This window comes from Rosa chinensis, chromosome 4 (genome assembly GCF_002994745.2).
Source record: "Rosa chinensis cultivar Old Blush chromosome 4, RchiOBHm-V2, whole genome shotgun sequence".
Lineage (NCBI taxonomy): Eukaryota > Viridiplantae > Streptophyta > Magnoliopsida > Rosales > Rosaceae > Rosa > Rosa chinensis.
The window spans coordinates 18,886,028-18,901,554 of record NC_037091.1 but is presented as its reverse complement, the minus strand read 5'-3'; the positions used below and the strand labels follow the sequence as shown (position 1 = coordinate 18,901,554).

Here is a 15,527-nt window from a genome sequence, read left to right as displayed (position 1 = left end):
TTATTTTGTTAAAAAAAAAATACAAAAAATTATGATATGTTTATGATTGAACAAAATAAAATATAAAATTAAAAGAACATATGGCCTAATGCAATAATTAGTTCAATATAACTATATAAAAAATATTAATACAAAAATTCAATGGGCTTCTAGGGCTGGGCCGAGCCTGGGCTTTGAACCCTCCGCCCTAACCCTACCTCGTGCCCAATGGGCAGGGCCGAGATGGGTTTTTCAGTGGGTCGGGCCGGGTTTTTGCCCAATGGGTCAGACGGGCGCCCATGGGCTTTTAGGCCCGCGGGCCAAATGATGACCCCTAGTCTCCACTTAGAACTCGTCACCCTCGAGCGGGATGAACTCAAAGATAAAGTGTGCTGCTGCTTGAGTCTTTATAGACTTTGTGGGCTTATAATGAATGCCAAACTCACATAACTTGATAGCCCACTTGACCAGCCTCCCCGAAGTCTCAACATTTTGAAGAATTTGCTTCAAAGAATGATCAATAAAAAAAGGGCTAAATACTATCTAGTACCCTGTGATATCGTTCCAACATCGATTCAGTCCCTCGACTTTCAATTTCATTGTTGGATCAAAATTCATATACATATTTGTGCTCTAAAACATGGAAATGACTTGTTCTAAAGTCCAATTTAATGTTGACTAATCCAATTCGATTATTCCTATAATCTTGTACTTTTGCTTAACCTTTGTGTTTATTTATATATATTTATTATGTTTTCCTTATCAAGCTAGGAAATGATGGAGAAGTATGGAAATGCACTAAAAAGTCAACTTTAGCACATTTTCCTTCTCCGGCTAGGAGAAAGCAAGCTAGACAAGAAAGGAGGGGCAGCAGCCAGACCAAAAGAACTCCAAATGAGTTAAAACTTTCCATATCTATTCTAAACATACTAAGGATCATTTCTTATGAAGAGTAAAAGAGCTAGTTCAGAGCGTAAGGCCTTCAAAAGATCGGTCTAAATTTCTGACTAAAACCGTAAAACCTGACCTGTACTGATTCCGGCAACATTTTCTGCCAAACCACGTTGAAATAAGCTCTAAAATTTTACCAGGATGATCTACACTTATTAAGGATCATTTGGTATGAAGAAGTCGAAGGCCAATTCCAAAATCTTGATGGAGATTCAATTGAAGGAATCTTCAGAAGCATAAAACAAAGTCAAAACATGGTAGTTTGGCCTAGAACCTTCTTTGGACGGATTTCTTGTGCAGTTTGGCCTATTATCTATGATAATAGGCATCTTTTGCACACTTTCTCTCCCATGCTTGTCACCTTGACTTTGGTGATCCAAAACCACTCCAACACTCTTCATTTTCATGCTTCCCATGCATAATAAAGAGAGCTAGCTGCTCCTCTCTTCTCCCTTAGCCATATTTTTTCTACTCTACTCTCATAATAGCACATCATTACTTTCCTCTTTTTACTCTATCTCTTCCATACTATTTTCCCTTATTTTTAGGATCTATTACCACTCTCATACTCCACCTCCATGCTTCTTACAATGCTTAAGCTGCTCCATTTTGCTTTGATTCATCATTTTACTTCTCTCTCTCTTCTCTATATAAGCATCAATTCATCACACTCTTGAGGCATCACCCATTCCACCCCATTACATCTTCTTTCTCTCTTCATCTCCTTCATAAAACCTCTATATCCACCTCCCAAAATCCAAATCCATAATATCCATACTCCCCTTACTACTCCATCTCCTCCATCACCACCACTACAACTACCATCTTCCACCACCATAAACTCTATCACCACCACCATAAACTCCATCACTACCACTCAAAATTAGCCAAAAAAGCATCATATCTCCATCACTATTCCATTCATTATCAACATCAACAAGTTCATAATCTATTCATTCCACCATCAAGGAGGATCTAAGGGCATTGAAGGAGAAAAATCATGGAGAAGCTAGTCATCAATTTGGCAAGCTTCAGCTAGTTTACTCTTTCCTTAAACTCCTTTATTTTCCTTGATGTATTTTAGATTTGATGTTAATTTGTATGAATATGAGTGAGTAGTTACTTTGTTGGGGCTAGGGTTGAAAGCCCTAGCCAATCTTGTACGGTTTGATGCTATAATATGATGTTATGCAATTTTCTTTAACATGCCTGCATGCTAGTTCAAGAGTTGAATGCATATGCTTAGACTTTACCACTTTGAGTATGTGTGTTTGCTATGTCATGATATAATGTTTAGAGATTGGTAACCTTTGAATGTTAAAGCATGAAAGCACACTAGGTGTGCATGTAGGGGTTGTGAATTACAATCACTTAGAGATAAGCTTGGTTGGTTTGTATGATTTCTTCATCTCCAAACTTTATGCACTTAGGGTAATGCACTAGATACCCAACCCGATTGAAATGCATGACTTAAGTAGTTAAGTACTACACCCGAGAGGGGTTGCTTGATATCACAAAAGGAGCATGTCTCTTGTCATACCCGAGATGGATGCAAGGAGAGAAATTGGTTAATTAATTTAGCATCATTCATATTGAAATGCATCAATACTTGCAAGGGAGGTTAGTGGTAGATAATCTAAATCCTAACTTTCATCTATTTGATCACTAGTTTAGTTTAGAGTAATTTAGTTTACATTTGAGCATCTAGTTGTTTTCAATTCAAAACTATCTTCAAAAACCAAAATCAAATCACTATTCCATCTTACACATACTCACCATGAGCCTAGATTTCCTTATGAATTTAGGTTTGTGATTGTACATTTGCATATTCTAGCTCTCCTTAGGTTCACATCCTAGCTAGTGAAAGGAATCCAATCCTCGTGAGTTCGACAACCTTTCTTAAATCCTTATACTATTACTTGTACCCCTTATACTTGAGGGTGGCTATTTGGCCAACATTCATCAAAAACATCCCTGCAATATCATATTCTCGTCCAATAGGTCCATCTGTCGGGATTCCGTCAATTTTAGACATTAATTGCTGATGTGGCATTCCAACTCAGCAAAAATGAGACCTACATGGAAGTCAAATATTGAAAATAACCCTAGCCAACCAGATATGGAAAAATAAAAAATAAACTCCAAACCCCAAAATCTTGTTGATTTTTCCATATCTGGTTGGCCAGGGTTATTTTCGGTATTTGACTTCCATGTGGAGACAATTTTTTCTGGAGACAATTTTTGGCCTTCTCATGACAATGTGTGAATTTATAGACAGCTTTGACTGGAGAAACAACAAAAAGAGAGTAAAGCAATGGAATGAGAGAGTAAAGCAATGTGACGATTTTTTGTGGCAAATTAATATATATTGAGAATAACTTTTGCCGACAACAATTGTCTAGAATTGTTTCTTTGCAATCACTAGCTAAGAAACAATGCTACGTACACAGCCTACACTAGCAAGGGTATGAGAAAGCTTCTTTGTACTTTGGCGGGAAATGAACAAGAGCTTTCATACTGGTAAGGGTATTTTAGGAATTGAAAAGAGTAAGGTTTGGGTTCTGGTTTGCGCCATTGTACAAACCACAAAGCTACAGTCTAGAGTTTAGCGTTATAGATGAAGTATGTAATGGTACAGCCGTTAAAACGGTGCGTTTCACTTTAACAGTGTTGGTCTGGGGCTCTGGGCCTTGTCTATAGTCAGAAAATTGGGCTTGAGAAAAGAGTCTCATTGGGCCGAGCGAGACCTTGGAACGGTGCGTTTCACCTTGGAAAAGTTAGACTGGGCCTGCTCTATAGTCTACTAATTAGGCCTGAGAAAAGAACCTTAATGGGCTGATAGTTAAGTGGAGCGTTCCAGAAAATGGGCTTGAGAGTTGTGAAAAGAGCCTTAATGGGCCTTATTGGGCTTTTCCCGCCAAATCAACGGAAGCTCGGCGCCAATCTTTGTAGGACCATCCCAAAACTATGTCGTTCGACTCGTTGAGTACAAGAGGTGGAAAGATTATCGCAAGTATCTGAAATAGAGGGTTCCGGCGACGGATGGGACTGGATTGAGTGGAACAATGCTACTAATTAAGGATCGGATTTCGTTTTCCATATACAATTTCTCTAATATGATCGAGCTTGCTATATGCAATCTAAAACTTGATGAACACAAGCCAAGTATATTATTTTGTATTAAGATTTTCTTTATTCCACAAGCATGACAAGAACAAACACTTTGATTACAAGTATACATAGATGGTGAAAGAGATCGAGAGAGAGAGACAGTTGAATCTGATCATCAGTGAAGAACAATGGTTTCGAAACAGTGAACCCCATCGATCTCCGGCACAAACCTTGGCAATGGCAGCCAATGTGTTAAAAAGCGCGCCTCAGGCGCGTCCTGAGGCGTTAAAAGCGCAAATCAGCAACAAAAATGAGTGAGTTTTGATAGCTAGGCGTGAAGGCGCAGAAAACGAGCTCAGGATTCTTTGAAGGCGCAGAAGGCGTAAAAATCAGGATCAAGGGGTACGCGCTGTGTTTCCCCCCCCCCCCCCCCCCCCTTTTTATTGAGTAAAACCGCATGTGCTAGTCCTACTCAAACCTGTTTCGCGACTCCAAAACTCACGGTCTTGTTTTGTTTTAAGAAAACAACTTCTGGGTTCGCAACTTGGGGTATACTGTGGTGATGGACTGATGGGAAAGGAAACTAGCTCAGTTCTTGATCGAAGCTGATGTACAGGATGGGATCAGAATGGGAAGGGGTGAAAAGATGGAGCATACGTCCCTCCTTCAAAAACTGAAGCGTGGTTTACTATTAGTCATGTTAAACTAACAACCTTATCTTCATCTTCTGATGATAAGGATTGTTCTTCAATTTAAATGTGAACTAAGAGTTTTAGTTTTCATCTTTATCTTAGACAGCAATTTTAGTTTATCTTCTGCTCGTACTCGTATACAATCATCTCATATTTGAAACTAATAGATATAGTTATATACACCATTCTGAATTAATAAAAATCATCACAAACCTTTCATTAGTGATAATCAATAATTATTTTCTATATTATTAATGTGTTTAAGGAAATCCATATTATGTGTCTGGCCCAAACTCTAGGTTACTTGACCTAGTAGTAATAGGGTTACATTAGAATGATCTAGATTTCTATTCAATGTAAGATTACTTTCCTTGTATGATTGAGATTCTACACATTGTAATCCTCTATATAAAGAGGCCCATATTATCAATGAGAAGACACAGCAAATTCCTCTCAATTTTAGTTTCTCTAAAACACGTTATCAGCACTAGCCCTAACCCTTGCTTTAGAAACTAAAACCCCATAAATTGATCAAGCTCCACCGGATTAGCCTTGCATGCACTATTGCTGCCCCCACAGCCCCCGTCTCGCAACTCATCGCTAACCCTACCAGGTTAGCCTCGCTGTCCCTGCAGCGCCTGCAAGCCCTGCTTGCCTTCTGCCCTCGTGTGCGACTCGTCTTCTCCAGTGACAGCTCGCCTCTCCCATGACCGCGACCTCGCGATCCCCGCCGCATCCTCCTAGCGGCCCCGCAGCATCCCAGTAGCGACCTGCAGTATCCCCGCAGCGGCCTCGCTGCCCTTGCAGCGCCGGCGAGCGCTCGCCTGCTCTCACTCACACTCAACCTTGCGGCCTCGCTACCTCGCAACCCCGCGCTTGAGACAACTCGCCTTTCCCAGTGACCGTGACTGCGACCTCGACAACTCGCCTTTCCCCACGACCACTCGACTTTCCCCGCGGCACAATAACTCGTCCGCGACCTCGCGGACACCACAAGTCTCCCGCGACTCCGCTATCCCACGTCTCAGAATCCCCGCGATCCCTGCAAACGCTCGCAATCCCACGACCCCCTGCAAATGCTCGCGCCCTCGCATCAATCGCTCTGCAATTCTAAAAGGTAAACTTTTCTAAAAGTTCCCGTTTTTGAAGTTTTTATTTTTTTTCTCTTCTTTTCTCGGGGACTTGCAACCTCCTTTCTTCTTCCCCCCTTTCTTCTTCATAGGGAAGACCAATAGCCAAACTGTGGGGGTTCGTGCTCACTCTAAGCTTGGAGCTTGTAGAGTCCTCCAAACTTAGAGTTTGTTGAGATGTTATGATCGACCACAAACACATCATTGTTTCGATCTAATCCAATTCCTCTTGGAATCGGATTTCTTGGACGCGACGACGCTCAGAAATCCCTAAATTTCTTGGAAGCGACTACGCTCAGAAATTTCGATTGTTTTCGTGGTAGCGTTTTTCGCTCCGAAACTAACCCTAATTTCTTGTTCTCTTTCAGGATGAATAACCTGAACAAACTGGACTTCGCTCCATTGGGAACAACTGGCTCTGGATATCACAGGTGGGTTCGTAATATCTGCCAGCATCTCAAGGCCGATGGAATCTTGGATATGATTCTCAATTCTAGCCAGAACGTGCTAACTGTTGAGCAAGCTCAAGCTTTGGAAGCAAATAGAGTAGCCTTAGAGGCAAATAAGGCGAAAGCCATCATCCTAATGACTCGTCATATGGATGATTCGCTCCAGTATGAGTGTATGAATGAAGAAGACCCCAGAAGGCTGTGGGTCTCACTCGAAGAAAGATTTGGCAACGTCCGTGACTCCCTGCTTCCTAACCTAGAAGTGAGATGGCATAGCCTCTGCTTCTGTGATTTCAAGTCAGTTCTTGACTATAACTCAGAAGCACTTCGCATTAAATCCTTAATGGAATTCTGTGGTAAAGAGATCACAGATGCGATGTTGATTGAGAAGACTCTCTCTACCTTCCCCGTCTTTGCATTGATGGTTGCTAAGAACTATCGAATCGATGTTACTGCAGGACGGATCACAAGATTTCATGAGCTCATTGGAGCTATGAATGTTGCTGAAAATCATGACAACATCCTTGTGAAGAACTATAATTCGAGATCCGTGGAAATAGAACATATTCCGGAATCCAATTATAGTCGTGCCCCTAAGAGAAGGTGCCAAGAGCGAAACCCTAACCTTAGGGATACCTCTGGACGTTCTAGTCCATATAATCGCTCTACTTGGGAAGGTAACCGCCAATATAGGCGAACACGGAACCGAAGAGGTCAACGTGGAAAGAGAGAGGGAGGCAACGCCTCTGGCCATGTTGATAGCGCCACCAACTCTAAGAGCCATCTAAATGACACTTTCAAAGCGCCTCAATCAATGGAGTTTGAGTAAAGAGATGTATGTTCTCGATGTGGAGTGTCTGATCATTGGGCACACATTTGTAAAGCTCGTGAAGAACTTGTCACCTCCTACAAAGCATATTGTGAAGCAAGAGAAGCTCACTATGTGGAACAAGAAGATCAGGAAGATGATCTAGAGTGAAGGGTTGAAGACTACAAATTTGGCTGGGATCAATAGATCGCCAATCTGTTTAAGTCTTTATTTTTCCAAGAGATCTAATAGGCAATTGCCATTTTGCATTAGCCAGCATTTGGGTTAGATTCTCCTAACGGTTCAGAGACAATGATGTACTCCGTTGGCTTATGAATAAAATTTCGAGTCCTTTTCATTATGACTCCATTTTGATTCTGAGCATATGACTTTGTGACTACGATGGCTGGGCCATCAGTATTGATTCAAGGACATGGGATAACCCAAGTTCCCCTTGCCAAAAGGCACCTTGATTAATGTCGCAAAACTCTCTATGCTCCTAGGGCAAATCGCACCTATGAATAGCCAACGAATTCCATGCGAAAAAGCATGTAGAGAATGGAAATGAGTTCCTTTGCAATACCTCTAATGATTGCTAACAAAAGCGCATCTTAGAGAAGTTTATGTGTCTCTCTAGTGTACTCTATGTCACTATTCGAGCTATTAAATCTAATAAAGTTATAAGAGAAGATCTCTTGGATTTAGACACATATTGGCTTTGTCATGACATGATAGATCATCCTAGTCATGATATGATGATCCGTCTACTAAAGACTTCACACGGACATCCATTCTTTTGAGCGGAACAAAGCAAGAACCAAAAATTGATTCCCGGACTTAGTGTGACCGCCGCTACCGCCGCATTTGGCGCTGCCGCTGTCCTTAGCCGCCGTAGGGCCACGAAAGTCCTTTGTGACAACGCCATAAATGGCGCCAACCATGGCCATGCCGCCATGGATGCCACTTTCCATGGTTCCAAAGCCATGATGGGTGATGTAGTCACACATTTTGCTTATAATAGCGCTATAGACGCTCATGCCCAACCGAACTCCTCATTAGTTGCTTCTAAGGCACCTCGCTCATTTTGCAAAGCCCGTTCCTTAAGGGAAGTTAGGACTGAGATCGTCCTATGCAAAGAATATGACAATACTCATTCTGTTCTTACATAGAATCCGTAGGGATTCTGTGGACTGATTCAACCAACCTGCGGACGTTTAAATATCTCATGATGTTGGTTGACATGCAAACACGCTGGTCACGTGTTGTGCCATTGTCCACCTGTAAAAGCTGCTTATTTTACACTCCTAGCACATAACATATAACAACAGGCTCACTCCCCAGATCATCCTATTCAGTCAATTGGATTTGACATTGCTAGAGAGTTTACATCGAAGACTTTCGATGGATATTGCAATGGGACTGGTGTTGGACATCATATTCTCATGAACACACCCAAATGGTCTCGCGGAAACGACTACGATGGTAGTCTGGACATTGGTAATGCGCACCAATCTCCTTACATCCGCTTGGGGTGATGCAATATCGCATGCAGATATGCTAATTCGTCTACGACCCACCGCCACTCAATGTACCTCTGCGTTACAGCTAGTGACTAGGTACAAGTATCGTATTTACGCATATTTGAGTGTGCCATTTATGTGCCCATTGTGCCGCCACAGCGCTCTATGATGGGTCCTCACAGACGAATAGGCAACTACGTTGGATTTGAGACTCCAACAATCGTCCGCCACTTCATGCCCTTGCTAGGCGATCTCCTTACTGCTAGATTTGCGGATGCCACTTTGATGAGACAGTCTTCCTATCATTAGGGGGAGATAAGAACACAGATGTTCAGCAGGAACGGCAGGAATTATCGTGGTTTGTCCCCACTATGTCTCATCTCGATCCCTACTAAAGTGACGAGATCACACAAATATGCTGCAAAATGCATGCAAGGAAGTACGTCCTTACGAGAGGACGTAGCGCCACCCTACACGGAAGTAGGAATGGTGCCAACACCAAAGAGAGTGGCACTCTGGCATTACAGGCCATGGCCCCAGCTAGGATGCGTGGGAGGCCCGTGAGTTCGAAGGATACTTTGGTACATTTCAATCCTTTGATCATCGACACTCAAAATCCGTCTTATGAGTATCTTCCGGGTTATGGTTATCATTGGGAGACGCCTCAACGTCAGAACATATTCCTGAGAATATAGAGCTCTATGAAAATTACACTAGTGTACATGAGACGTGGGATAGAAACTCCATCATAATTGTTGATGTAGTTGCGTTGCGCATGAGTTTGTTGAGTCCGATGATATCGAACCACGCTCCGTTGATGAATGAATGCCAACGTAGAGAGATTTGACCTAAATGGAAAGATGCGATCCTTTTTAGTTGGATTCTCTAACGAAGAGGAAGGTTTTTGAGCTAGTGATGCCAACACCTCCTAAGATAAAACCTATTAACTAATGGGTCTTCGTTAGAAAGCGTGATGAGAAAAAGAGATGGCAATCTCGCCTTATGGCGCAAGGCTTCTCACAAAACGCTCTGGAATCGACTACGATGAGACATATTCTCTCGTAATGGATGTCATTGCACTCCACTACCCTGTCAGTTTGGTAGTTTCCAAACAACTGATCATGCAGCTTACAAATGTGGTCACTACGTATCTCTATAGGGATCTAGATACGAAATATACATGAAGGTTCATGGTGAACTTCATTTACCCAAGTCAAGTGGCTCTAGACCACGGAGCGCGTTTTACAAAGAGGTTAAAACGCTTTCTCAGATGACTACTTGATTGGGAAGGGATATGCCCATGCGTTTTTCGTAACAAGTTTCGGATTCTATCGCGGTTCATGTTGGACATGATCTTCATTGGAAGCCCTTAAAGAGTTAAGGGAAACCGCTAAACACTTCAAATCCGAGTTTGAGATGAAGAATTTTGGGAGAACACGATTATGTCTCGGTTTGGAACTTGAGCATCGTATTGATAGATGCTTAGGCATTTTGACAAGGACAAACCTTCAAGCACCCCTATGATCGTCCATAGTCTTGATCCTGAAAAGGATTTTCTTCGTTCGAAGGATGATGACGAAGATGTGCTAGAGGCAAGAGTGCCTTACTTAAGTACAATAGGCGCATTATTGTACTTAGCTAAATGCACAAGACCGGACATCTCATTTGCAGTAAGCTTGTTAGCTAGATATAGCTCTGCGCCAACGCGACACCATTGAATTGGTGTAAAAGATATCTTTCGATACTAGATGTACGACTGATATGGGCATGCTTTATCCCTACAGAGAGACGATGGATTCAGACCCATCACACACCAGGAACGCCGCCAACACTAGCCTGCGTCCACTATCCCCACCCCAAAACGACATAAGTGTTTTGGAAGGTTTTGCTGATGTTGGGTATCTCTCTGACCCACACAAATGTCTTTCCAAATTGGTTAAGTGTTCACCATGGGTAAAGACTATGATATCTTAGAGGTCTACAGAACAGACCATAGTCGCTATATCATCGAACCATGCAGAGATCATTGCTCTTCACGAAGAGGTTCGTGAATATATATGGATTGGATCCATAATTACGCATGTTCGAACAATTGTGGTTTAAAGCCTACCACAGATGAGCCTACAAGCATTTAGGACAATGCTACTTGTTTTGAACAAATGAAGCTGGGCTACATCAAAAGCGACATCACCAAGGATGATAAGCAACAACGAACTCTCCTCAAGATCAAAGTGAACTAGGTTCAATCTAAGGACAGTGTGGCAGACTTGCTCACTAAGTCATTGCCTAAATTTCACTTTCGAGAAACATGTTGGTAACATCATTTGCGGAAGCTATCTGAACTCCCATGACAGTAGTTATCAGGGGGAGATGCAGACATCAGGGGGAGATGTCTGCATGTATAGTCTCGAAACGTGAAGGGTGTGTTGTGCTCTTTTTCCCCTTCGACCGAGGTTATTTTTGTCCCACTGGGTTTTGTTACTCGGCAAGGTTTTTAATGAGGCAACGAGAGAAGCACCACGTTTGGGCGACACAAGGGGGAGTGTTTAAGGAAATTCAGATTATGTGTCAAGCTCAAACTCTAGGTTACTTGACCTAGTGGTAATAGGGTTACATTAGAAGGATCTAGATTCCTATTCAATGTAAGATTACTTTCCTTGTATGATTGAGATTTTACACATTGTAATCCTCTATATAAAGAGGCCCCTATTATCAATAAGAAGACACAGCAAATTCCTCTCAATTTCAGTTTCTCTAAAACATAATGTTCTATATATAAATATATACATATATCTTTTATGCCGTAAGGCTTACTCCTTAGTGAGGCTGTTCCGAAAACGCCTTGGGGTACGCCTCAGCGTTTCAAAACATTGATGGCAGCATACTCTTGCTCTCTAGCTGCTGCTGCTGCTACTTCTCTCCATGTTCACTATTGGCCGCCACCGCCGATGATGAAGAAGCAATTTCACCGGCCACCTTCTGTTTTTCCTTGTCGTTTTTTATGAAGCTCATTGGCTTGTGGATTGTATCCGAGGAGAACATTGTTTCTGATAATAGGAATAGGAACTTTGCTTCTGAGTTTGATGACTTGAGCGAGAGGAGGTATTTAAAGAACAAGAGAACTGGATTTGGACGGATACCGGCGCAATGGAAACGTTTGGTCTATCTAACACCGACTAGATACGTGGATGGGTTAAATTAGATAGACCATCCATAAACATAGATAGACCAAACTAGGTACTTGAGAGCCTAATTTAATGAACATACCCATCGGAGAGATTGTATTAGGTACTTGAGAAAAGTTTGGTCCCATCGGAGAGATTGGAAGTTTGGTCTGTTTCACCCGTGGAGAAATTGTAAGCTTCTTATTCTACGAGCTTCCGATATTTTTCTCATATCTACAAGGATGTCTACAAGGATGTGATAGAAACTTCGAATCAAGTGTCTTGTAGATTCTAGACTCAATAATGATCATGGAAATCATTACAAGAGTTGCAGTGTGGTATATTAGTCAGTGGTCACCATCAAATTAGGTTATGACAGTGAGGGAGGAAAAATCGAATTAAATTTATTTTGGCCTAATCCAGTTTGCGACACTAAAAATCACCAAAAATGGACCAGGACAAGAGTCCATTATGCAAGAATTGTACCAGCAAACCCGATTGGAATAAAGGCCGGATTCATTACCTGGGTTCGACTGATGAAGTAGTAAGGGCATATAAAGCTCAATATTCTGAGAATATGAATTCTTTCCTGCATGCTAGGGCAGAAGAACTTGTGTATGGAGGACTACTGGTCCTTATCATTCCTGGCTACCCACAGGGTACCCCTCTTTCTCCTACTGTGGCGTATTTGACCTTACAAGTCATAGAAGCCTGTCTCATCGACATGGTCGGAAAGGTAACAAATTTGAACTCTCTAAGCTCAACATTCTACTACTATGTATATAGCTAGCTCATTATGATACTAAAACTGCTTATTAGACGCGAACAAAGTTTGTCTGAGGGGCAATACACATCTTTGTATATATGAAATGGAAGAAGAAACATCTTTAATTGAATTATACTAGCATTATAACCTTGTATCACACACATTAAAAGCATTCTAATTAACCCAAGTAAACCTTAATTCCACATATGTATAAATAGCCAAGTAATGCCACAACTCAGAAAACCATGTAAAAGAATCTGGATATTTTATGTATTATAATTGCTATACTCAACTATTCTTGCCTATATGTAGGTAGTATCTAACAAGATATATTTTCTTCGGTACTGTGTGTTTACTTTTCTTTTATGCAGGGAGTAATTAGTGAAGAGAAACTAGATTCATTCAACATACCAATGTATTCCATCTGCCCCCAAGAACTCGAAGCAGTTGTCGAACAAAATGGATCTTTTAGCATAGAGACATTGGAAACAATACCTCATGTTTTAGCTGATGATGCTGTCTTAAATGCAAAACAACTTGCAGCTCATGGAAGAGCCGTCTTGGAGGGACTCATCAAACAGCAATTTGGAAAAGAAATCACAGATGAGCTCTTCGACTTGTATGGCAAGAAAATGGAGAAAGAACTCTCCATTTTTAAGCAAAGGAAGAGAACTAACTTTCTTGTCGTCCTTAAGCGCAAGGCAAAATGATTTGCACAGACTCGGTCAATCTTGAAAACCAATGTATCTGGTTTTTTCTTTTGCGACATGCATGAGAATAAAAAGAGAATAAATGTGTACATTTGAGTTTAAGCAGAGTTTGTATGTTATCAATAATGTCATGGATATATATACACACACACACATACAGGGCCCTTCCAATAAGGGATCCCTTTTTTTGGTCTTTTATAGGGATAGGCATTATACAAACTTTTTGATTATATTTCGGCATCTCAACCGTTCATTTTTTAGGTCCTAATGTATATATCACTTCTGCAAATTTTTAGCCAAATCGGTGATCGTTAAGGCATCCAAATTGCAATTTACACGAATGGACCGAATCTGTCGAACTGGAACCGTTCGTATTTATAATGGTAAATTGCAGTTTTGGATGCCTTAACGATCATCAAATTGACTGAAAATTTGCAGATGTGATCTATACATTAGGACCTAAAAACTGAACGGTTGAGATGTGAAAATATGATCGAAAAGTTGGTCTAATGCCCTATCCCTAGAAAATACCAAAAAAAGGGATCCCTCACTAGAAGGGCCCTGATGTGTGTGTGTGTGTGTGTGTGTGTGTGTGTGTAGATAAATCACTTTTACCTATCGAGTTTGCTCCAACTGTGGCCCTAGTCATATATTATCAAATCTCCAACTCTTGTGCACATATTGATACTAATTAGTTAAGATCATTTTTTCCAAAGTTTCCACAATCAAATCTTCAAGTTGAGGGCTGTGAACGAAAAGATTTTACATTGAGGTTATATCATCGTCATTAAAGTTGTTGCACGTTAATTTGACTATACACGCTGATTCAAATAAGTGAGTATAATTTCTAATAGTTATTAATATCCGTGTGGGAAGCTCAATAGCCACCGTACACTCACAGATTGGATTTCTGTCCCATTTGAGAGGGGTGGTCTTTGGTCTCTCCACACTGATAAAAAAATCAATGTGAATTTTTATGTGAGACCAGGACATACTCACATGAGATAAATAAAAATATAATATAAAATTTATCTTTAAAATCAGTGAGAATATTAATTACTAAAAGGATAAAAAAATCAATGTGAATTTTTATGTGAGACCAGGACATACTCACATGAGATAATTAAAAATATAATATAAAATTTATCTTTAAAATCAGTGAGAATATTAATTACTAAAAGGCCTGCTCACCTAAGGGACTATGAGGGACAAGTGAACCTGACGGCTGAAAATAAATGCACAGTTTTAAGTTATTATAATTTCTGCTTTTATATTTAATACATGTGGTTAAGATGCATTTGTCCCTCACACTCCCTTAAAACTGTCCCTTAGGTGAGCAAATCTGTAATTACTAAACTAAATCTGTATAAACTACACAGTAAAAATGAATTTAGTTAAATAATGTTGAATATTAAGTTATTAACAATAATAGTAATATTTGAAGAACAACTAATAATATTAACTAATCATTACACAAGTTAAAAAATGACTCCGACTCTCTCTCTCGAGAGAAATATCGCCAGTCTCTTTCTTGGGAAAGAGGCGGCGACAAAACTACTCTTCTGCTTCTCTCTTCGGGTTGCGACGGCGACAATTCTTTTCGTCAGACTCTATCTTCTGTTAGAGGATGTGTATTGGCTATATTTGATGGTGATTGGGTTATAGTTAACCGGATCTGGTTTGGTGGAAGATTTCCAATCGGCAGTGATGTCGATCCGACGAACTGTACTGGTGGTTGGCATGCGCAGAGCGGTGGGCTGATTCACATATCTACTGGCGGTGATGATTGCGGCGGCTTCTATGCCGACGGTGGCAATTTGGTTTGGGCTACCGATGGTGTGGTGCGTTGTCCAGATGGCTTTGCTAGATCGTGATCGGCTTTAGGTCGGGGATGTGACCGGATCTGGTTTTGTGGAGACGCAAAGGATCCTGATCTTGGTGGCGGCGCTGGGGTAGCGATTTTGGATGGTCGGAGATGATAGCTAGGGATTGGGACGAGGAAGGCTTCATTTCTCCTGCAGATACGGTGATGCCTTGTCCTGCTGGATGGCAACTAGCAGAGTCTGTCCATTGTCATGGTTCGACGGGGAAGCTTCTCTCTCAGCGATCAGGCTGGATGGCGAGCGTCGGTATCCGAAATGGCAGGGAAGACGACGTTCACCCGTCTGTGTTGGGCAGTAATGAAGTCGGCAGCAACTGCGGGGTGTTTCCCTCGACTAGCGTCGGCGACTACGCAACTAGTGGTTG

At 41.3% G+C, this 15,527-nt stretch overlaps 1 protein-coding gene and 1 long non-coding RNA gene across 3 annotated transcripts in view; one reads left to right on the top strand and one right to left on the bottom strand.

Annotated features, from left to right (window-relative positions):
- Positions 1–13,382, top strand: part of LOC112196369 (loganic acid O-methyltransferase) — a 69,187-nt gene extending 55,805 nt beyond the window's left edge. For both annotated transcript variants that reach the window (XM_024336692.2, XM_024336693.2), the window contains exons 4-5: positions 12,303–12,540; positions 12,942–13,382. In XM_024336692.2, coding sequence (XP_024192460.1) covers positions 12,303–12,540; positions 12,942–13,280 — 577 coding nt within the window. In that variant the 3' untranslated portion in view covers positions 13,281–13,382. The remainder of the gene's footprint in view (positions 1–12,302; positions 12,541–12,941) is intronic.
- On the bottom strand, positions 11,332–12,001 carry LOC121053031. The gene is made up of 2 exons (XR_005810540.1): positions 11,908–12,001; positions 11,332–11,816 (listed from the first exon to the last, which is right to left on the bottom strand). It is a non-coding gene; the product is annotated as an uncharacterized LOC121053031 (long non-coding RNA).
- Positions 13,383–15,527: the final 2,145 nt, after the last annotated feature.